General features: G+C 37.9%; 1 protein-coding gene across 1 annotated transcript in view; it reads right to left on the bottom strand.

Moving 5' to 3' along the window:
* Positions 1 to 12,556, bottom strand: part of LOC121300733 (A disintegrin and metalloproteinase with thrombospondin motifs 6) — an 82,219-nt gene extending 69,663 nt beyond the window's left edge. The window contains exons 1-6 of the mRNA XM_041229502.1: positions 12,166 to 12,556; positions 11,209 to 11,573; positions 8,227 to 8,398; positions 6,898 to 7,112; positions 6,201 to 6,284; positions 4,778 to 4,923 (exon numbers count right to left, since the gene is read on the bottom strand). Of these exons, the coding sequence (XP_041085436.1) occupies positions 4,778 to 4,923; positions 6,201 to 6,284; positions 6,898 to 7,112; positions 8,227 to 8,398; positions 11,209 to 11,573; positions 12,166 to 12,262 (1,079 nt within the window). The 5' untranslated portion in view covers positions 12,263 to 12,556. The remainder of the gene's footprint in view (positions 1 to 4,777; positions 4,924 to 6,200; positions 6,285 to 6,897; positions 7,113 to 8,226; positions 8,399 to 11,208; positions 11,574 to 12,165) is intronic.
* Between the last annotated feature and the right edge of the window lie 11,603 nt (positions 12,557 to 24,159).

Genomic DNA, 24,159 nt, shown 5'->3' with positions numbered 1-24,159 from the left:
AAATTTACTATTTTATCATTTTAAAAAGCACCAGTATAAAGTAAAAGTATAAGGCTATAGCTTGAAATATTCTTTAATAACTGTCCTTGTTTTGATAAAAGATCACAGCCTCCATCTATCATCCTGTAGCAGCCTAAGTGAAATTAATTTCCATCCTTTTTTAACAAGTTCAATTTGTCAATTATCAATTGAATTAAAAAAAAAAACATTGTGGTTAGTCTAAACTAATTTACATTAATGATCTGTTTTATAGCTTTCTGAACTAGGTGTAAAACAATGGTGATAAATAGACTCTTTTGCTCATCTTTTCAGATGAAAATGGGACCTCAGCAACAAGTGCACTGAGATAATGAGATTCATAGGAGTGACGAGGTCGGTGATTGCTCCAAGTTTAAAAAAAAAAAAAAAAAAAAAAAAAAGCTTGAGAAAATAGTATTTTGGAGCAAAACTTAAAAAAAAAAAAAAGTGGAGTAATCAATAGAGCTTCTAAGTGCCCCATTAATACTTGTACTTCAATTGAATGTTAAGGTATTACAAGCACTTCAAAACGCACTGAATGAAAAGCTCAAGACAACCTGAGAAGGACAGATGTGATTCTGTTGAATACAGTATCCCGTAAATTATTACCAAGTGTTCTAATTCATTAACGCTTTAGAAAAACAGTCCTGCCAAGAAAATGTGCCTTATAAGAATGATGATCAATGGCAGTTTTGTTATAATACTGAAAGTAAGATTAGAGGTGTTTTACTAATAATACAGTTCTTTGGGGTTTATTCAATTGATCTAAAGTAGCAGCAAATCTAAAAGCTGCCATTAATCATTAAATAAAATATAATCTTCCTGAGTTTTCTGATACTTTTGCAGACATTAATATAAAAGTAACTTGCACTCAGTGAAGGAAGTTTGATTTTAAAACACTTGGGTCCTTTAAAATGTGTTTAGAAAGTGAGAATATAGCCCTCCGTGAGGTTCTTCAACATGCAAGTTTTAAATACAATGGTTTTTGGTACAATGGTTCAGTTGTGACCTTAAGAAGATCCCCTTATCTTCCTCTGCACCACAACCCAGCTAGTCTCTTCCTTGACCTCAATATCAGTCTCTAGATCCCAATCACAATGGAATTTTAATATCACCAGAGGAAGAATGGCTGATACGTACATTCTCTAAGAGATGAGAGGCAGATCAAGAAACTGTAATCTGCTCCGTTTTACCAGTGTAATGAGTGCCCACGCTACATGTAATTAACTTTGAGTGCTTTCCATTTTAACATCTTGTCTCTTGAAGAAACAGAAGCAGAATGAAACCCTTTAGAAGTTAATTAAAAACACCCCACCTTCTACACTTTAAAAATCAGTGGCAGGCGTGTTCAGTTTCTTATCATAATTCCTTTTGTCTAAGCATGTTTTGACATGAGTTTGCTGTGCATCTACTCTAAACTCAGTGTTTAAGTATTGGCTGTGCTTCAGACATTAATGCTGAATGATAATGAACTTTCCAGACCAATAAACACTATATGAGAATAGAAGGAAAAACTTACCACACTGGTAAACATGGATAGTGTAATTTTGTCAAACCCATAAACATACCGAAAATAGCAAAGGGGCATCATGAATACCAGCACCATATTCACAATATACAAGACCAGTGAGCTACGTCTGGTGCTTTTACTTGTATAAAGAAAAACTAACTGTGACCAAAACAACAAGAAAAATAACATGATTTCTTACATTAATTACATTTTTACAAGTTATTTATTTGAGTTGTAACATCAACATTTTGTTATCTTTTTAGAAATAAATAGCACTGGAGTAAAATGCTACAAGTAAAAATGCCAGTATACTGTAGTATTTGCTGGCACACTGCAATGTTTTTTTTTTTCCTAGGTTTTGTAAAAATATATATACCTAATCTTTTTTTCTTTTTTTTTTACATTTTCAGCAAAATATGTTGGCTCCATCTCAGTTCAATCGTAAGCAGAACAAAACAATCACATGCCAATCCAAACCACAGAAACACACAAATACATTTGCAATTGAAAATGTGGTTTCCTTTATTGTTTGCTTAATTGTTTGCAGAAATAAAGCTAGAATGTGGTCTCTCAGCCAAGTACACTAGAGTGCAGAAGCAAAAGAAGCAGAACTGGCAGGCTAAAAAACCTATATTGTAATCACTTACTTACCTTTAAGACTCTGTAGAAGGCAAAAGCAACGCATACCATGTTAAATCTGTATTGATTACCAGTTCAGTAAATAAGCATGTATACGTGAATAATCATCTATGTCAGGCTTTAAGAGTAAGTCGTGTTTAGGGTCTGGTTAGAACAGTCATATTGTACTGAACATAAGTCTGAATCAGTGGCACAGCTAGGTCGATATGATACGGACACGTCACCCATAACTTCAGAATCTCAATCACAGATTCTAAAGTAAAACTTAGAAGAAATTAAGATGAGTAGACAGCCATTTTGATGAGTGTCATTGTATTGTAATTAGGGTATGTCAAACATAAAAAAAAAAATCGAATTTGGGAATGCTTTCCCACACAACGTGCTTGCTGTGAAATATGAAATCTGGAGACACCTGCTAACTCGTGTGTAGAAGCACTGCACCACATTGCCTACTCTATTAGGAAAAGATTGCTCATGCAATTTCTTGGCAAGCAGTAAACATTCAAAGGATTCATTACCCTCACTGATTAGCAACAAATTGCTTACAAACTACCATTTACCATACAGAAGCTTTCCCAGCTTTACTGTATCCACTAACAATCTAACCCTGGCCCGAACTATGCGGTTTCACAGGGAGAAAGTTAACCATTAAGGTCCCGGTTCAATTGTATTTATTGAAACGTAATGGTGGTAGGTTATAAACTGATGTAGACTTAGGAGTGAACAAATTTAATACTAAATGTTTCTGAAATCTGCAAACATATATATATATATTCCAGATATTTATATGAGATTGAATGGTAAACAACAACAATGTTCAATACTTTGCCACTTGGATGTATCAGTTCAATATCGCAGTCTATGAGTATCGTTTATACAGGACTCATGACTGGGCTGCAGTAACCTGTGGTTTCAATAATAATGTTATTCTCAAGCATTCCCAGTACTCACGATAACCTGGTAAGGCAAGGGAGGATATGTAGCTTATTACATGACATACCCAATATCCATTCATCACTTCTTTCTGTAATCAGTTTGTTAACTTTTGCATCCAAAAATGTTTCCACAACTGCACTAACCCAAACACATGCAACATCTCTAGTTTGCCTCCATATATACTATTTGTTTCTTTTTCCTTGTTCATTGCGGCCGTCTGATTGCACTGCATGAAAATACACCAGACAGCAAGCATGCCACCAAGTATATGTCAACGGCAGAGACGTGTACGGGGGGGGGAAGCAGGGGCACTGGCCCCTCCAATAATCATCTCCAAAATATTGATTTCTGCTTATCAATGTATTGCGTTTGCCCTTTCTGTCACTGACACTCACAAACTGAACGTAGTTCCTCATAACATGCAGTTACAGATGCGCGTGTACTCAGTTTGCACACGTTCCTTCATAATGTGCAGTTAAGGACAGCATGTGTCTTCTTAATGTCTGAGCCCAGCTGCAGTAGCACAGTTAGTGTGCTATTTAATGCTTGCACTTTTTTGCAGAGGAGAACATTGATTTAGCCAGTGCAGTAAGTGTCATAGAGAGCTGTTGAAAAGTTTTGCACAGCCTGGGAACAGACGGAAAGTTATTTCTTTGAGTACTTTTTAAGAGTTGAAAATTGTGCTAATTTTTCTGAATCTGCAAATGCCAACATTCAGGAAAAGGCGCCCCGACAAAAACACTGGGACAATTTTATGGTACTCGGCCAGCCAGAATCCTATGTTTTTTAACCTATGCAAGAGAAACATAAAGTCAACATTTTTTTTCTCTGAGCTTGATGCTACAATAAGTGAGATTGACAGACAATTTAATCAGAAAAGTAGACAGATACTCCAAGCCGCGTCCTATCTTGAAAACTGAAAACCTGAGGACTGTTAATATACTAAAGAGAAAGCACTTGTGAAGCTGAATCAAGAATTTCAATGCAGTTCCTGAAATGCAGTATGATTTATTTGTACACCACATTCAGCCTATTTTAACACTCAAGAATCGAACAATACAATGTTTTTTTTCCAGAACTCATGAAGGTCTGTAAAGAACACAACCTGGGACTGACGTATCCTGATGTATTTGAACTACTGCTGCTTTTGGCCACACTACCTGTTACAGTTGCAACTGCAAAAAGATGTTTCAGTGTTAAAAAGCTCCACAGCGTATGGACTTTCTTTGAAATGGCGAGTGTGTGTAATGCTATTTATTTATATAACTGATAGACTGCTCTTCACCATTACTGCTGGGCACAAATGTAAACAAAGAGAAAGTTGATACAGTTGCTGGGTTTCAAACACCAAGCAATTATAAACCAGGCTTCTGCTAACAGCAATGTTCCAAAAGAGACTGGCCACCACCCATAATTTGCCATGGCTCATACAAGAATGGCTGGTACAGTATGTGTGAACCAATAATTTAAGGATCTCTGTTTTCTTTCTAGAGGAAACTAAAACTATTATACAGTGAGGTAAAGAGGAAATCATTTTCACAGTGTCTGGAGTGTAAACCTATTGCACCAGGTGAATCAGGATTACTAGTTTGGAGGTTTTGCAGAGATTGTAAAAGGGTATTATTTCATGTGAAGTTGCGCTTGTCAAACGTATACAAATAACCAGCCTCCTACCTAGTGATTAGAACGGCATTGTCATGATGTGCAATCCCATTTTCCGGAATGGTGTTTCCGTCGCTCTGGTGGGACAGGATGGATTTCTGCCACTTGCAGAAACTGTCCAGGGATTTGTCTGCATGGTGGTTTATCTCCAGGTTTGGCTGCAACACAACAGGCATACCGGGAAAGGTCAAAACAGGCTGCTAAGTTCAGTTGTTAAGAACTCAAGTCTAAAAGGGGATTATAATTAGCCATCGTGGTTTTAAGGAATAATGTCTCCCTGTAATTCATCTTTATATACTACAACTTTGATTACTTTAAAGGATATTGTCAGCTATCAGTACTTACGCCAAATCAAACATACACTTTTTGTTTTTTTAAATGCACAGAACAGTAAGTTCTGTTTTTTTTTTTTTTTTTACGAAGCAGAGATAACACAAGCAGTGGCAGTATGAACCTCTTCACACTGCCCTGTGTGCATGCTTCATTTTAAAAGGGACCATCCAGTCCAGTCTTGATGCCCATCCACTCCTTGGCCTCGTTCCCTGTCAGCTGAACCTTAGACCACTAAACTCATTTCACCTGAGACGTAGAAAACACAAGTTTATAGGGTAATACATTTTACAAGCTCATCAGGCATTGTTGAATGAAGAATCATTGTGATTCTTTTGTATCCATGAACAAATTAGAAAAAAAAATGTTTGGACTTCAGTGGTACTACACAGACTCCTGCTATTCTGACAACAGAAAGAAGACAAAAAAAAACAAGATGGCTAGGTACCCTTTAATCTCATGCGCCAAAGCACAAACGACATAAAGCAAGATCACAGCCGACTCGCTGCTCAATTACGAGAGAAGGTACAGTGAGTTAATCTGAATTGCAAATGCTTCATTCGCATTGCCGCTCAGCATAACATGTCACTGCTTTCTACACAGCTCAGATTGGAAAACAAAGTGGCTGTATGTTAGTAATACAAAATATATACAACATGTAATACAAGCTCTTAATGCTTTCTATCTAAGTTTGAATGAAAAGAGAAATGTGTGCCGCTGCAAGGATGTAGATCAGTGCTGAAGTTCTAGAACTCTTTACACGACAGGAGTTCAGTCTCCAGACTACCAGGGATTTGAAACACACCTAAAATAAGACTGAAACAGCTAATATACTATACATCTGTGTGTATATTGTCAATATATAATCGCTATAGTTTGGAATCTCTTCACGTGGATACCATATGCACTGCTAAATTAAAAACCAGATCCCATTCCAAAGCAGGTCACCATGAACTAGATCCTGATACCCTAAAGGAGATGCATATCAATTTTCTTCATAATTGGAGTGTCAGTATATAGGTATGCACTCTGTTCACACTGCATCCCCATCATTGTGGATAACAAACTATCAACAAACCTGAAATGTAATTAATAGAGATCTCACCTGGTCTTCTGTTAGAACAATCAAGCGGGTCACTATAATGTTCACAACGTTTCCTAGACTGGAATCACGATAAAGTTTGGCAACCTGACCTCCAGAAAATAAGAAAAGACACAAAGTCAGACAAAATAAACCAAGCACTTTTAAGAGGTAGAATATTTCTAGTTATCAGTCGCCACAGCTATGCAAATTCTAAGAGGCTAGTTTAATACAGCACTTATTGAACTGAACTGGACCTGTGAGTTATGCCATGGTCTAATCAAACCCTTACAAAACCAATGCAATTCTTATTAGTTGAATATATGAACCATGCTCCTGAATCTAAAACATTTTCTTGCATTCCAAAGTCTTTATGAATACAGCTCATAATTAAATAATTACTGAAAATGTTTTTATTTGTTTATTATATATATATATATATATATATATATATATATATATATATATATATATATATATATATGTGTGTGTGTGTGTGTATATATATATATATATATATATATATATATATACACACACACACACATATATATATATATATATATATATAAGATATAACATTAGTGTTTGTGTTAGTGTGTGTGTATATATATGATATATATATATATATATATATATCTATATATATATTACGATATTTCCCTATCTGTGAACAGGTAGGTCAACAGTGTTTTGGGAAATAAAGAGGGATCAAACTTACAATGTTCATTACTGATAAAATATAATGCTCAATGTCCTTGCGGCCATGGTATCCCACCATCATTTTGTCAGCTACCACCAAGGTTTCCACAAAGCGTTCTGCGCTGACTGATCTCTTTTGTCGATGGATGCTGCTTGATGCATTGTTAACTGGAATGGAAGCTGAAAGAGTGGACAGATCGTTCTGCCACCAAGGTTTATCGCTTCTTGTGACGTCTGTAGGGAATTAATGTAACCCACTTTAGTTAGGTCACAAATTAAGTAAGAACATAAGAACATATGAAAGTTTACAAACGAGAGGAGGCCATTCGGCCCATCTTGCTCGTTTGGTTGTTAGTAGCTTATTGATCCCAAAATCTCATCAAGCAGCTTCTTGAAGGATCCCAGGGTGTCAGCTTCAACAACATTACTGGGGAGTTGATTCCAGACCCTCACAATTCTCTGTGTAAAAAAGTGTCTCCTATTTTCTGTTCTGAATGCCCCTTTTTCTAAACTCCATTTGTGACCCCTGGTCCTTGTTTCTTTTTTCAGGCTGAAAAAGTCCCTTGCGTCGACACTGTCAATACCTCCATACCGCACCACTGTTTACAGCATGCATGGATTTTCAATATCCCAACATAAAATGGTTATAGAAATTTTTTGTAGTCACAAACTCATTACTCTATGCTCCTGTCTCTTTGCGCTGGTCGTATGCCTGCAATATCTTTTTCCACATTATTACAATTGTTTATGCATATCTTCTGGGTTAACCAAATGTGGCATTACCCACTCCATATAGAGACATTTACATATAAATGTAGGAGTTCAATATAATTGCAACTGCCTTTTAGGCTAAAGTCATATCTCTGGCACATGTATCCAAATAAAGCTCTTCCTTCAACCACACTGCAGCTTGTTTTCTGTTTATTGTCCAGACATTCGATAACCTGCTATTGTGAGATCTAAAAAAACAGCTGTAACATGGCACGTGCTGGGTTTATAAGTGAATATGAGTCTGTTCAAATCATATATATATATATATATATATATATATATATATATATATATATATATATATATATATATATATATATAGATATGTTCAATCACATTTTCCAGTTGATTTATAATGCAAAACACACAAGTTAAAATTGCAAAACAATCATGATTATGGCATGACATTGTACAATAGATAGCATGCATCACATTCAAAATAACATATTTTATAAGAAACGCTTTCTCATGCAATAAATTGTATGTGCAATTCATCTATCTATATCAAATTGCATCTAGAGTTTATCTATCTGTCTATTAATAAACAACCAAGAAATCTGTATGTCATGCTAGTTACCTGAAACGCCACAGTTTGATTCCCCACTGTGTTGCTGTTGCCCAAGAGAAGATTTTTTATAAATAACATGGGGTTGTCCTTCTTCAAAGTTGAAATCACTGGAATTTCCGGAAGATATATTCTTTAATGGCTCAATAAAATACTGTTCTTCTTCTGTTGTAATAACACCGTGCTTGTTGAAAAACAGAGCATCGAAAAAGAGGTTATAAAGTATGAAACAAAGCACAAAATTATTCAAACACAATACCGGCTTGTGAATGGGCTTGCGGTTTCATCTTGCACTTTAGACATACATATAGACACATTGTTGCATTCACAACATTAACACACAACACAAAATACACACAGGGGCGGGCACTTTACCACATATATCCCCCCTTGTGCAAGGCATGCATGGCCTCAATGGGCACCTTCCCCTCTTAAAATCCCAAAAGTCTCACTCAAAGTCCTGGGCCAAGAACATGGGCTTTAAGGGGTTGATGGGCAGCAATGTTGCCAGTAGCCAGGCTGCTACTAGCCATGCTGTCAGCAGACGTGCTGACAGTGGGGTGAATCTCTCCTCCCGCTGTACCACTGGCAGTGGAAATGCTGCCAATGGTGCGGCTGTCAGCAGACATGGCGACAGCTCCCAGACTGACTCCTTCAGCCAGGGCAAGTCCAGCAGAGGAAAAGCTGCTGGGGTTGGTGGTCTCCAGACCTCCCCCAAGATCTCCAGCAGGGAAACTGCTGCGGTGGAAGGTGGTCTCCTGACCTCACCCCCCTTTATAGCCGGCAGCTCCCTCTGGGGGGACTCCAGCCACACTGACCCCTGTGGCCAAGCAGAGCTGATTGCAACCCCTGGCGAAGCAATTCCAGCGACCCCAGGAGATGCGGAGAGGTTGGAAACCCCAGGCGATGCGGAGCAACAGGCAACCCCAGGCGATGCGGAGCAACAAGCAACCCCAGGCGATGTGGAGCAACAGACAACCCCAGGTGATGCGGAGCAACAGGCAACCCCAGGTGATGCGGAGCAACAGGCAACCCCAGGTGATGCGGAGCAACAGGCAACCCCAGGCAAAGCGAGGCAGGCATCCTTGAGTGAAGAGAGACAGGCATCCTTGGGTGAAGCGAGGCAGGAATCCTTGGGCGAAGCGAGGCAGGCATCCTTGGGCGAAGCGAGGCAGAGAGTCAGGACAAGCCGGGATGTGGGCGTTGGCCCTCTTCTCGGCCACTGCGGCCAGGCGGTTCTTCCCCGTGCTTCCCTCAGCAGCCTATGCAAGGGCTGCTGAGGACCGCCAGCATCTAGTCCTGGTCCTTCTGGTGCAGGGAGAAGCAGCTCCTGCTCCTCTCCCCCTGATGGTGATAGAGGCAGAGGCAGAGGCAGCTCCAGCTCCTCTCCTCATGATGGTGGGGGAGGTGATACCAGCAGGCATTCATCCTCTGCTGGTGGAAAAGGACCCAGCAGGCATTCACCCTCTGCTGGTGGGGGAAGTGATACCAGCAGGCATTCATCCTCTGTTGGTGGGGGAAGCAATACCAGCAGGCATTCTTCCTCTGCTGGTGGGGGAGGTGATACCAGCAGGCATTCATCCTCTGCTGGTGGAAAGGGACCCAGCAGGCATTCACCCTCTGCTGGTGGGGGAAGTGATACCAGCAGGCATTCATCCTCTGCTGGTGGGGGAAGTGATACCAGCAGGCATTCATCCTCTGCTGGTGGAAAGGGACCCAGCAGGCATTCACCCTCTGCTGGTGGACGGGAACCCAGCAGGCATTCACCCTCTGCTGGTGGAGGTGGCAGAGGCAGAGGCAGCTCCTGCTGCTCTGCTCCTGCCGATGGAGTTGGCGGAGGAGTGTAGTCTCCTGGCGGTGGAGTTGGGAGCGGCGTGTAGTCTCCTGGCAGCGGAGGTGAGAGCGGCGTGTAGTCTACCCTTATTACAGGGGACTGGTGTGGCTCTCCCTCACTTGCAAGGGAAGGCGATGGAGGCAGAGGAAGCACTTGCTCCTCTCCTCCAGGTGGTGACGGTAGGGGAAGTGATACCAGCAGGCACTCACCCTCTGCTGGTGGAGATGGGAACAGCTCCTTCTCGGGCTTTGGATCCCTGCGGTCCCCCCGTCTGGGCGCTGGACTCTCATGGTCCCCCCGTCTGGGCGCTGGACTCTCGCGGTCCCCCTGCCTGGGCACTGGAGACCCTGCAACCTGAGCTACTGTTCTGTTTATAGCTGCCTCCAGGTAACAGAGGACCAACTCCACACCTTCCTCCAGGGAGTTTGGGGTGTGTTCCCTCTCATACGCCTCCCATTGCTCCCTGTCCATCAGCCACAAGAACTGGATGGCTATGGGCATGGACTGGGCCTCCAGCCCAGCATTGTTCTGGATCCAGTCCTTCAGCCTGACGGCGTCGTCTGACTTTTTTTTTATTTTGTCGTTTTTTTTTTTTTTTAAACAAGAAATTGCGGTTCTTGCTCTGGTCTGCGTCTTGGAGGTGCTGGTAATCCTACGATGACACCACGTGTCACAAAGACGGCTGCAGTGGGTGACGTTAGACCAGAAACAGGAAATAAACGACAGAGAGAGGTAGAGTTTGGTGGAGCTGAGCGAATGGTTTCGCTCAGCATTTAATAAATGAACAGCCAGCCAGAAAATATAAGGTTGTAACAAACACAAAAACACAGGACACGGCACATTCCCCAAAACAAAAGAGACAAACAAAACGGACTAACACTACACAAAACACGGTGAGCAGATATTTTAACTTTACATTATTATTTTATTATTTATTACCTCCGTCTCCAATCCCATTGTCCACTCACCAAAAAAAAAAGTTTAGTCACAAATATGTTATCTATCTATACTGCGTCAAAGAGGTTAAATAATACAAACATAAATTTTACCTTTGGATATACTTGGAAACCTGTATGCTCAGCCCCTTTGACAGCATATGTCACACTTTATATTAAAATTACAATACACAGATATTCATATGACTAAAAAAATCTACTCACCAAACCATTACAGTTGCTCAATGCCACTGCTGTTGTGCTCCGTTGATCTTGTAGGTATCCAATGTAATGACAATTATCCATAAAATCGTGTCTCCACTCTGGTCCATCTCTAGCCCAATATTCTACAATAAAATGTTTGGACACTAAATGAGTGTTCAGTGTCAGGTTTAAATGAAAATGCCTTCCGTAGGCAGATAGTTTATAAAACAGCCTGGATTCTGCAAGGTCCTGGTCGATAGGGTCCACACTCCTCCTTCGCCGTAAGTGTCTGCTGTGTTTCACAGTATAACTCATCAACTCCCCATTCTGGTCCACTCTCACCGGGACTGTCAGCTGGTAGTGCTCAAGGTAAGAAAGGAACTCCTCTTTGTGATCACAAGGTGAGCCCGTCAAAGAAGTAGGCGTGAAAGAAAAAACAGGACGTGACAAGTGCTAGTAACATTAATCAAATCCACTTCATCCACAAGCTTTCACTCGTGAAAATTACACACAGACGATTCACCAAATTACTCTAATAGAAACAGGTTTCTACTAAATAAAAAAAATAGACAGTGATGAGTTTCAACAATCATTTCTGAACTTAACGATTGTACCTTTTCTGATAACACATATTACAAACATTACTTCAGCTGTTACATCACTATTTCAAACCCAATGCATAAAGAGTATTTCTTTAACAATTCAAGTTCTAAGACATTTTACTTGTTGCAACTAAAACTGAGGTACATTCATTCACTTTCCTTAAATGTCCTTCTGATAAGGAACTATAATTATTAATATCAATTTAAATTACTTAGGACGTACAGGCTTGTATACTAGGTGGAGCCCCTATGGCTTTTGTATTGAACAGGTTTTTGTGGCATTATCCAGGTGAAGGTGCAATCTGTCGAAAGCACATTATCACATTGGCCATGCACACAGTGAAAAAAAATAGACATGCTGGCAATACAAGCCTACCTTGGGAACTGTGTGAATGTCTGTTGTCGCTATGAAATTCAGAAGCAGCCATGACTAGGCTCAACATCCAAGTCAACATCTTCCACAAAATTTCCATAATGTAGAGAAGTTCTGACTTGGGGGAGGGAGGCTACCGGGGGGCTAAACACATTCCTTTACTCCAGTATAGCACCATAACAAGTCCATCTATTATTTTCCTTTTTTGTTAGTGCTGAACTTGGTCCATGTGCCCAGTTTCTTTTTTAGATTGGACTTTCGCTAAAGGGTTCTGTTTCCTTCTGTGTCTGGATTCATTTCCTTGCTATGAGCAGCACAAATGGTTTAGCAAAACAACTTAAAGTAATTCCAAAGCAGCTGAGCTACATTGGAGGTTTGTACTGGATTATCCATGTATGCACCTGAAAGAATGACAAGAGAGTATTATATGAATATGCACGTCTCAATGTTTACATATTGCTACACATAATTCATTATACAGTTTTGGAACAGGTCAGCAAACAAGAACATTATATACCTAATAATTCTATTTACACAATTAAATGTATAATGAATGTAATAATACATTTTTGGACATGTATTTTTGCTAAACATAAAACATGACAAAAACAAACAAAGGGGAAAACATAAGGCTTCTGTTTTCAGCAGCTGCAAAAGTAGTTTCACTTTTCAACAAACAGCCCACTAGCATATTTTCTAATAACAAGTTGACTCTTGTTATAGGGGTTTGGAGTTTTAATGAGCTAGTGGCTTGCCAGACAAAATGCAACCTCCAGGTAGTGTTTTTGGTAATATATGCAGTCTTGCATTGTTGCTTCATATGATCAGAACTCTACTGACGGGTAGATATCACATACAGGAAAGGGTGCACAGTAGTTTTTGTGTCATGGTAAAGCACATTTTAGTCAGTAGAAGAAAGTGTGTTAATCACAACAACTCCCCTAGGTCAAACTCCCGAGTTACCTCTTCTAGTCTTAAAAATAAACTGACGAAGTTAAAAAGAGGTTGTGCAGAAATTTCTGCCTGCGCCTCCAGTCACTGCAACATCTGGCATTGACAACAGGTCATTTCACTGGGAGTGTGTATAACGCCAAGAGCATGACTAATAAAGATCTGTAAATTAGGGTTTTCAATAAATTACGTTTAAAAGTTAAGCATTGGATTGCCACTCCATAAAAATCCAAGTCATTATTGAGTTGGTTAATTAATACATATTGTTAGGGGTCATAAAAAAAAGTTGTTTATGTAATTTACCTGGGAGTAAAATAAGTCATGGATTCATATATTTAAGATATTTTGGACCACTTCCAGTTTGGTTATCACAAAGCAAGTCATAATAATGCAATAAAAAAAGAACCTCACAAATATTACCCAATGATAAGCAGAATCGCCTTATATCTGTTCACTGTTGTGTTGTTGGACGACTGCCAGGTTTCTCAAGCTATCCCTTTTATTACCAATATGCAATGAATCTGGTTTCTTAAAATGCCACATAAAAACTGAAACTATTATAATAGTGTTATGTATTATACATTCACCACTTTCCGCATGTCTGTGCTTTTGCTTTTTAGACTGGGGAGAAAATGCAAAGCTGTATAACTACAGAGCCTATCAAAAATGGGTTTCCACGCCAAGTATGCTTTATACTTTATTACGCGACAAAGTACCTTTTCTGATAAATCTTAACAGCCGGTGTCGGGAGGTGCATTTGGTTGCTAAGGGGATAAAGGGGAGGGGTAAAAATGAAAAAGGAAAGAGATTGGCAAAAATCAATACACATTTCATTTCACTGATGCTAGTTACAAACCATATGCTGACCCTCGAGCAATCATAACAGCGGTAACGCGATTACTAGGGGTCTTAATCGTTTCTAATTTTGCTTAACCATTTAAACTTTTTTTTTAAATATGCAGGTCAAACATTAAGAACAAGGGGTCACTCTGCAAATGACGATTACTCAGAGGTTTTTTGTCTACTTCCTCTCATTGTCACTGGATATTCACCGCCCAATGGCCAGCATGTTTTTACTCACGTGACTAGCAATGTCATTTTTGGGAGGTCGAAATAAGCGTAGCCCTGTCTGGGAATATTTCGATAAAAAGGGAGACCGAAAAGCGAAATGTAGGTTGTGCTCCTACAGTGGCTGTATGGGAACAATGTTAAATAACATGAAAATAATGTATCCTGTACATACGAGGTCTGCTTCCGCTACTGGTGTTGGATCTAGCGCGGAGGAGGTGGGGCCCAGACAAAAGACAATGTAGCTAGAAAATGCGATAAAACTCGGGTTGAAAACATAACAGGATAGATTAGCGATTTGGATTTTAGCACTGTTTCATTAATTGGACTACATAACATTTTTATAATAATTTAATTATAATGCTCGTCTTTTAATCAAAACAGACCATTATCGTACCCCAATGCTATTATGTTTTCAAATTACTTAACACACTTTTAGACTCTCCTTTAAGAATTCAACTGATACCTTTTAAGCCATTTGTGTCCCAATCAAAACTGAGAAACGTGTTAAAATCGACTTAATTCACGTTTTTTTTTTATTTGTTTGTTTGTTTTTGTTGTTGTTGTTGTTGTTTTGTTTGTTTTTTAATCATAGCATCTATTATAATCAAGCTCCTATCTCTATAACCACAGCACTACCAATGACAGGTGACGTATATGAGCCCTGGTTTTAATTGGAGGAGCAACTCATACCCCCCCGCCCCCTACTCAAGCACGGCTACTGTGTGCGTAATTATGAGCGAAGTATAATGGAAATTGTATAATTCGGTTTCGTATTCAGTTTTCTGAAGAAGAGTTTTAAAAGTGACCAGGAAAAAACTGAATGAAAAATTGATAAATTGAAAAAGCGAAAGTTAAACACGAAGCCAGTATTGTCGCGCCCATATGCCTATTGCATTGTGACACCGGAAGGGTCAGTAAAGTGAGATATACAATCTGTCCTCTGTCCGCCATTATCAACCTCTTCAGCTGTGGATGACTGTATTATGATACCATATCCTTTATCTAGGAACAGTTAGTGTTTTTTTTTTTTTTTTTCTGTTAGTGATTTTTGGAAGTTGTATTATATTATTTTTGCCCTTCCCCAGCAGTGTTTGCTTATTTTCCCCAGCGCTGGTAAATCTCTTTCACTTTCATTTCCCCTGTACTGTATATAATTATTTTGTTGGTAATTTATTTAAGTTTAGCAAATTATGTTTATTGGATGTGTTTGATTTGTGTCTGCCTTTCTCCTGCCGTAACAACTTTGTTCAGAAAATATTTTATGCAAAGTATGTTTGTGAGGTGGTGTTGAAATCGAAATGTTTTATCGATGTTGTACACAGTGCATTTTTAAACACCACTGGCAGTGTGTAACTGTTAAGTATATTAGAATAAACTATGACGGGCTACTGTTTTATTTTCTCCGTTGGCTAGTGGAGAAAATGCGTTGAACAGCCAGATTTGGGTAAAGCTGTATACACTGCACTTGTAGATCTCTTGATCTACCCCTCCTCCTGTGCACTGGACTTCCCTGATCTACGCACTACGTTACTGGATCCTCATCTAACGCACTGTCCTGCACTATTGCACTACTACTGTGTCATTGTAGATATAACCTTTTGTAATCGTAACTTGGTGCATCCTATTTAATTTTGTGTTTTAGTAGCATTATTTGCACTTACTGTAAACTATGCTCTATTTAAATATTAGCGCTGAAATTACCTGTACACCTGTAAGTCGCCTTAATTATAATAATAATAATAATAATAATAATAATAATAATAATAATAATAATAATATGAAAAGTGTTGTCAGTGCGAATACAATAATACGGTTCTACTTCTGCTGATATATCTATTCGGTAAGTCTATTAGAATTATTTATTTATTTATTTTTAATCGAATTGTGATGTTATATAACCTATCCTATTGGACTGTGATTTTAAATGAATGTCAAAACATACAAAAAAGATAATGCATTACTCAAATACAATATACTGTTAGACTGTACACTACATGGTACATCTTACTGTGATCTTCAAAAACGGTCTGGGTTTAGTTTAGTTAACATCCAGCAGTCCAAATCCAGACAGCAGCGCTAAATCTATTTGGATAAAACGCGTGTGACCCAGACAGTTGGCAACTAGCCCAAATGCATTACACCGGCAGCTCAAATAAAAACAAGAGTCTCTTCAGTACAATATAAGAAATTGGGTTTTGATTTTAACACAGCTAGGCAGCAGACCCCGCGTTTAAATTAATCAAAGTTGGATTGGGGGGGTGATCAACTTCTATATTTATTCTCACTTCTAATTACGGTCTGCAAAGTTTTTTTTTTTTTTTTTAGCAGCAGTCAAATCCCAAGTGACCACAAGTAAATGAAAAACACACGCGTACATCTGGCTGATTAGCCCATTAAAAGTGTAACATATCATTGCACTGTAATCGCACTGTATCAATAAAACAGCTTGAGCAGATCTGATGTGGAAACTGCGTGTCATCATTGATTTAGCGACACATCTTACAAGTAGCAAAGCTGTTTTATGATTTCAATACAACTAATCTTTTAAACGTATCCAGTTCACCCTGCATGACTTTTAACGTTAACAGTCATAATAGCATGCACTAAAACGGCTACACTGTTAAAATATATGGTGCATTATAAAAACGTACAAGGAGGCAATCACAAAAGCAAACAGAACTAGAAGACAAGTTTACAGCCAGATCGGTATTGTTAAATCAAGTAAAGCGATAGTTACCGTTTTCATCCTCATTGTCAGGAGCTGCGCTGTATAGACCGCAGACAATAGAGTTGCCTGCACAGAAGTCCCGTACCCATTCACTGCATTCGCTTCTCTTTTCTCTTTCGTCTTAAATCTATAATAACTATCTTCTTGCCGACAAAAAGGATATTTGAAATTTCCCCGCTACTGTATTTGTAAAAGGGCTTTTTACTGCAGCATCTGACCTGGCAGCAAGTGTAATTCCATCAATTCAGTCATGAAACCAGTCTGCTAATTTGATTTATTTCCCCACTATGAGTTAACTTTTTAAATTATATATATTATATATTATTATATTATATATATATTTAAAAAAAAAAATCGTAGGGTTGTGTTATTTATTTATTTTTTTGTTTCTGTTATTTTTTTGTTTTGCGAAAAGAAACACAACTTTCATTTTAAAGTACACCATAAGAAGGATGCAAGGCAGCAAAGTTGTGTCCCCTTGATCACAGTACCCGGCCTATAGCCAAGTTTTAGAGCTGGCAGCCTACTCGGGGAGGTTCGGGCTGACGTCAGTGTGTGCAGATGTGCCTCTGCTTAAAAGTAAACTGTGCGCATGTTCTTGTGGAGAATCACGTGAAGGGGGAGGGGGTCGGGGTACAATCGGGGTAAAAAAATCATTCAGAAAGGATTGGGCTAGTAGTGTTCTAGGCTTTAAAGTTGCATAAAAGTTACTGAGACTCGTTCGCCTCCTAGTTCAGCTACATTTATAAATGTAACGTGTATTAGGCTACTTGTTCATAGTGACAGTCAATAAAGTAGAACAATGTCATTGACTCGACTTATTACTGCTTATTAACGTTTATCTGAAATATGTTTAAAAAAATCTAATTTAATTTATAATACTGGTTTCCATTGCGAAAGATTGACTCGTTGTGTATATACCTTTCAATTACACGCGGGCTTCGTTTACAGAATTACAAAATGTTGTTTTTTGTTGGGTTTTTTTTGTAAATCTCAGTTGTTTTATGAATGATCAACTACATTAGTGGCTGATAATGTGGTAAGTGGGAGCGGGACACCAGTAGAAACTGGAAAATTAAGTTACACACACATGCGATGAAGCGTGTCTGAAAACGGACGCATATCAGTGCTATACCATTGAGTCACCCACTGTACACTTTCATTTGTTACAGTAAACTTCATGTAACTTGCCAGTCGTTAGTTAATATTGATGTGTTTCTTGCGAATTAAATAAAGTATACACTTTGACGTGGTGAAATGTATTAGCTGTAACCGTGTGTACAGTGAACAGTCACTGAACATAACACTGAACACTGTTTCCTGATCATAGCGTATTGCTCCCTTTTCAAATACAACATTTCCAGCTGCTGTGTCTTTCAAAGAGATGATTTTGTTTTCTATGCCATTTTTTTCATCCCAGGTGTAATTCCTCTGATCTACAAAGCACTTGGCGGAAGAACAATGATTTAGAATGTCATGGTTGTGTTCCATTAGTTTTGGGGGATTAGAAGGGAAATACAACAGTCGACAGAATCATAAATCAGGACTACCCTCTGGGTGTCTGGCTTTCTGTCCCCTAAATACACCCCGTTGTTGTTGGTACTTTATCAACTTTTCAAAAATAAACAAATAAATAAACAAGTATACATTATAATTAGATTTACCGTTGCCTCTGCAGTTGAAAAAAATGCATACATTTACAAACTATCTATATCTATTTATATTATATTATATATATATATATATATATATATATATATATATATATATATATATATATATATATATATATATATATATATAGCAAACTTTGAAATATTGTTTTCTTATAATAAAACGTTTTGTATGGCATGGTTCACTGATACACTCTTCTGGGTAATAGTTAAGTGCAGAATCTGTCTGTATGTAATTACTTGTGGTTTCTGGAATAAAATGCCTTGTTCAAGGTACGCCACCCTGTGGTGACACTAAACTACATTGCAGTTGTTCTAAAGAATGTGAACAGGCCTAGTTGCAATGCTCTAAAATAAATGTCAGTAACAGGACCACCCGTCTCAAAAATGTCTTTGTTAAAACGACTAACGTCTCGTTGTAGTGTCTGATGACCATTGAGATGATTCAATTTGTTGGAGACTAGTAAGACATCTTTGAGTGGTATGTTTGACACACTCATCATGCAACAATTGAAAGGTTAAGATCCCTGTCTCACTGATGCACTCGTAGGCTTTTAAAGAAGTTTGAAATCTTTTGTAAATATAATCTTTAACCTACACTCAGGCTTATTGTCCAATTACCATAAATGATCCTTTTGCTGCCGATATTGCCGATGGCTTACCATTCCTAACCATAACTTCCACAATACTGCTTAATTATTTATTACAAAGTGTATTATCAAAGAGACACAAATTGACAAAACTAATGCAACAAATTGACACGCACATCCACTGTATATGTATTTTTTTGCAATGTAATTATTGTTTTACATACAATTATACAATTAACCAAATAAAACATTTATTGAGAATTCATCTCTCTACAGATTATTTTGTATTTACAGTGGTAGCAGTGGATGTATGGATGATGTTAAAAATACAGCTCAATCACAATCCAGTTATCTTCCTATTAAAAACATACCAGCATGACAGGCTCCATACTGACCTCCTGTTTTGAAACAGATGTATACTTTCAAAATCCACAGCGGTTACGTGTAATTATAGTTGAGTGTACATACAGACATAACAAGGCATTGTAGCATCCACAAGTTAACCTATTATTATTGTATGGGGCTTTACTGTTGACAGCATGCCATGGTTTGAGTACTGTATTTCCTTGAAAACCAAGACCTATTGTTTGGTTTCTAGTACGGATTTCAAAGATCCCTTGGGCTCACATGGTTGCAAACCTTAACAGTTTAATAAATCTGTAGATAACTATTGCTAAATAATGTATTATTACTAGATAGTTCTGAAAGCTACCTTATTGATGTAGCTAGACAACATTCCTTTCTCTTGTAATCTAATTACATTTTTGTTGCAACAGCAAAATAAACACACACACTTGTAATTCACTTGTACAATTGTAACATGGGAAAGAAAAACAGATTTGATCCGCATCAACAGGTACATTAACTCAGACACGTGATCAGAGTCTAGTAAATAGACCATGATGTTTCTTGCCTTTTGTTAACTTAATTTGGCAACAGATAATAGCACAGTGGTTTAAAACAACATAAAACAAACCACCTGTAATTTTAAAGGTTTTGTCCAAGCAAACCTGTTTAAAACAACATAGACAAGGTTTTTGTCCCTTATCTCAAAGTTTATCCATGGATCGACAACAAAAAAGATCTAGAATAGTTTAATAATATAGTTTTATATATATATATATATATATATATATATATATATATATATATATATATATTATATATATATAATATATATATATATAGTTCACAGAGTTACCATGGAAAACATTATAGCCTTTAATCCTACCTATTTTTGAAGCACCGACTTTCAACTTTGATAAACAGCTGGTGCTAACAGATTTGGACAATATGGTTGTTCATAATATCTAACATTTTCATCTATAAGTATGCATACTGGCGGCAATTCCACATCCTGTTTGGCCCATTTAAGTATGTATTTTTAAAATCACATTAGATAAGCAGATTTAAAAGCTGATACTGCATAACACAAAACAGGTTCCCATGATATTTGCATGTAACACCAGAAAAAAAAAAAAAAATTCTAGGGGGATTAAAAAAAATTTGGAAAAGAACTGAAACATTACAAACAACTTTATTACCTCGTATTTCAATATGGGTTTTGCTCTAGAATGTACAGCCGAGTTCATAATCTTGGGAGGGTCGTGTTTTTACCTAGTCTGCCAGTTCCTTCATGTCCTATAACCTCTTAGTAGTGGTACATGACTTATATCTTATTGGCTAGACAGGTTAGGAGACCTATCATGCTTTAGAAACCGTGATTGGTCACAATATTATCCTAGAGACTCTGAGAAACTATTAAAACAGACAATACCGCACTCCACAGGTCACCTTTAAATGTAGGCCACAACAAAAACCCTGTGCTCTTACACTACTCAGTACTGTATACACTGCTGAAGTAGCCTACATAACAACCATGTGTCATACTAAAGCATGACACTCACCAAAGTAATTTGGCACAAAACGGTTAGGTTGTAACATGGTACTCGAGTATAAAATTGTCATGCAAAATTAAGTTCAATACAAGGAGCACAATACATTGACTAACAAGTTCTGCTAATAAACCCTGCTTGAATACTTCTAAAAAACTTGACGACAAAAAAAAATTCTAACTTGTAACCCCTAGTACCACAAATAGAAGACATGCTATATCCAAGGGTTCACCTACGGTATGCGTAGAAAGTTGACAGATCAACCAAAAGCATTACAAAACAAAAGTAATGCATCGATGCGCAAATATAAGCACATGTACAGATCTGTTTTTGCACAAAGGCCTATGATATACAAGACCAAATCTGTATCTGATGCACTGCATGCTGTATGGACTGCCCTGCCCCCCCCCCCCCACCTCCGGAAGGAAGGACATGTGCAATATATATACTAAGAACATGTTTACACCAGACCCATTGCAACAGACATTCCTATCTAGTTTTCTATTGTTTTGCTGCTATAAGCAGTGTTGTATTTTTTTTTTTTTTTTTAAATGTATGGTAGCTCATATCAGATTGTAAGAATGCTGTCCTTAAGACCACACACCAGTTGTATTCAGGTTCTCAAGGCCTAACCTCTCTTTCAATTCTACCCCTTGTTTTTTATTTGTTTGTTTTTTTTAAAGAGCTCTTTCACCCTCTCCATACCCTGTTGTCTTACAATGTCTAAAAGTCTCTTAATCACAACACTGGCACCTCTTTCTTTCTTTCTTTCTTTATTTATTTATATAGCGCTTTTTATACAAAAAAATCGCAAAGCACTGTACATTACATAGCACAAAAAAAGAACAAACCACAATACATTTGTATAGCATGTCACACATGCCACAATCAGACCATTTAAATAACATATTTAAATAACATAATACAAAAGCAGCAATTTTAAAGTTAAATTAAAACCCATTAAGATAAGAAAGCCATTTTATAAAAGTGCATTTTTAGTCTTGACTTGAAAACTGTAACGGTCCCAGTTCCCCTGACAAATGAACGTAGAGCATTCCAGAATTTAGACGCTCTACAAGAAAAAGCCCACAGGATGCAGGGTTGTTGGTTTTTCCTAGGGTCAATAAAAGCAACACGTGAGTTGCTTTTATTGACTCTAGGAAAAACCAACAGCCCTGCATCCTGTGATCTCAAGAGTGTGATTTGTAAGATACGAGGTCAGTAACTCCTGCAAATAACTAGGTGCTAATCCTTGTAAATTAACAGCAAAATCTTTAAATCAGTTCTATACTGCACAGGAAGCCAGTGTAAACAGGCTAAAACAGGGGTAATATGTTCACTTTTCCTGGTTTCAGTCAGAATTCTAGCGGTGGTATTCTGAACAAGCTGCAAGCAGGATACCACAGGTTTTGGTACACCAGTAAAATAATCAATTCTAGATGAAACAAAGGCATGCATTAGTCTCTCAGCATCAGATACAGAAATAATTGGTCTAAGTTTGGCTATATTTCTCAAATGAGAGATCAGGATCAAAGATGACCCCCAAACTCTTAATTTAAGTTTAAGTTTTGATGAGAGACTGCAAAGTTCAAGCTCATGTAAACCCATATTTCCTTTTAGTTAGTTCTGTGATCCCACTAGCATAAACTCTGTTTTATCTGAATTCAATATTAGAAAATTATGTGACATCAAATGCTTGATGTAAGTAAGGCAAGTAGCTAATGACACCCAGATAAAAGAAATTCCTGTATTTAGGGACAAATATAGCTTGGTATCATCAGCAAAGCAATGGAAGTTCACCCTATGTCTGTGGAGGTAACCTAACGGTAGCATATATAATGAAAACAAGAGACCTAGAATGGAGCCCTATGGAACCCAACAGACAACTTCCGATAATGACGATTTTACCTCCGCAATAGAGACGAACTGAAAACTATCAGAGAGATAATATTTGAACCAGGATAGGACAAGGCCAGACGGTTTTATGTGCTTTATCGTCTACAGCAAGGGTCTCCAATCCTGCTCCTGGAAGGCCGGTGTCCCTCTTGGTTTTTGTTCCTCCAGCTGTACTTATTAGAAGATCAGTTGGTCCACTAAATTAATTTAGGGCACAGTTGGAACAAAAACCAGGAGGAAGACCCCTGGTCTATTGTATCAAATGAGGCACTTAGATGAAGAAGAATTAATAGTGATGGAAAGTCTGAGTCGGAGCTTATCTGTAAATCATTCACAACTCTGACAAGAGCCGTCTGTGCAGCACAAAAACCAGACTGAAACTTCTCGAATATACCATTAAGCGACAGAAATGTTTGTATCGGAAGACATACGGTAAGAGAGACTGACCCGAAAGTACCTGGAAAAAGTGTTAAAGGCGCGGCACATTTTCGTAAAGCTTTTGTGAAATTTCTAACTATATAAAGGCAATCCTGCAAAACCTATAGATCTTGTTTTCTTGACAACAACTGTGACGCAAACAATAAAATAATGAAAATATATATTTTTTTTGACTTGTAATAATTCCTTATTTGGTATCTATACATATTTTCCTTAGTTTTTTAGTTTTAATTAATACAATTTAAGATTCATATAACCGTCTGAACTGAAAGAAAACGTGCATTAGACCACTCAAAAAGGGAAGAGGCAATACAAAGCTTTGGTTATATTTAATGTTTAAATACTTTGCATTGATTATTTTGAGTACAACAAATAATATATCATTTCTGAATTACTTGGGATATTTACATTTTTAAACAGAAACGAAGTATATCCAGCAAACCAAACTCGACTTAAAAAATAACATAACAACGTACTAAAACTTCCATCCACATCACTATGGTCCCTCACAGCAGCCCCGCGAATCACCAACATTTAAACACGTTTCCTCAGCAAACATCTTGTAACTTCTTCTCGTCCAATCGGCTCTGGTCAGGAAACAGAGTAACTTGTGAAAATATTATTGGCTGGAATTTCCATCTATTAAATTGGCGACATTGATTGGTCTTAGTTTTGAGGTTGAAGGTTACGGGGCGTGGTCTTCAGTCCAAAATTAAAATCATGGCTTCTTCTACATTGGAACAGAAAGGAAAATT

This window comes from Polyodon spathula, chromosome 2 (assembly GCF_017654505.1).
Source record: "Polyodon spathula isolate WHYD16114869_AA chromosome 2, ASM1765450v1, whole genome shotgun sequence".
Classification (NCBI taxonomy): Eukaryota; Metazoa; Chordata; class Actinopteri; order Acipenseriformes; family Polyodontidae; genus Polyodon; species Polyodon spathula.
This window is presented reverse-complemented; position numbering and strand designations above follow the sequence as displayed.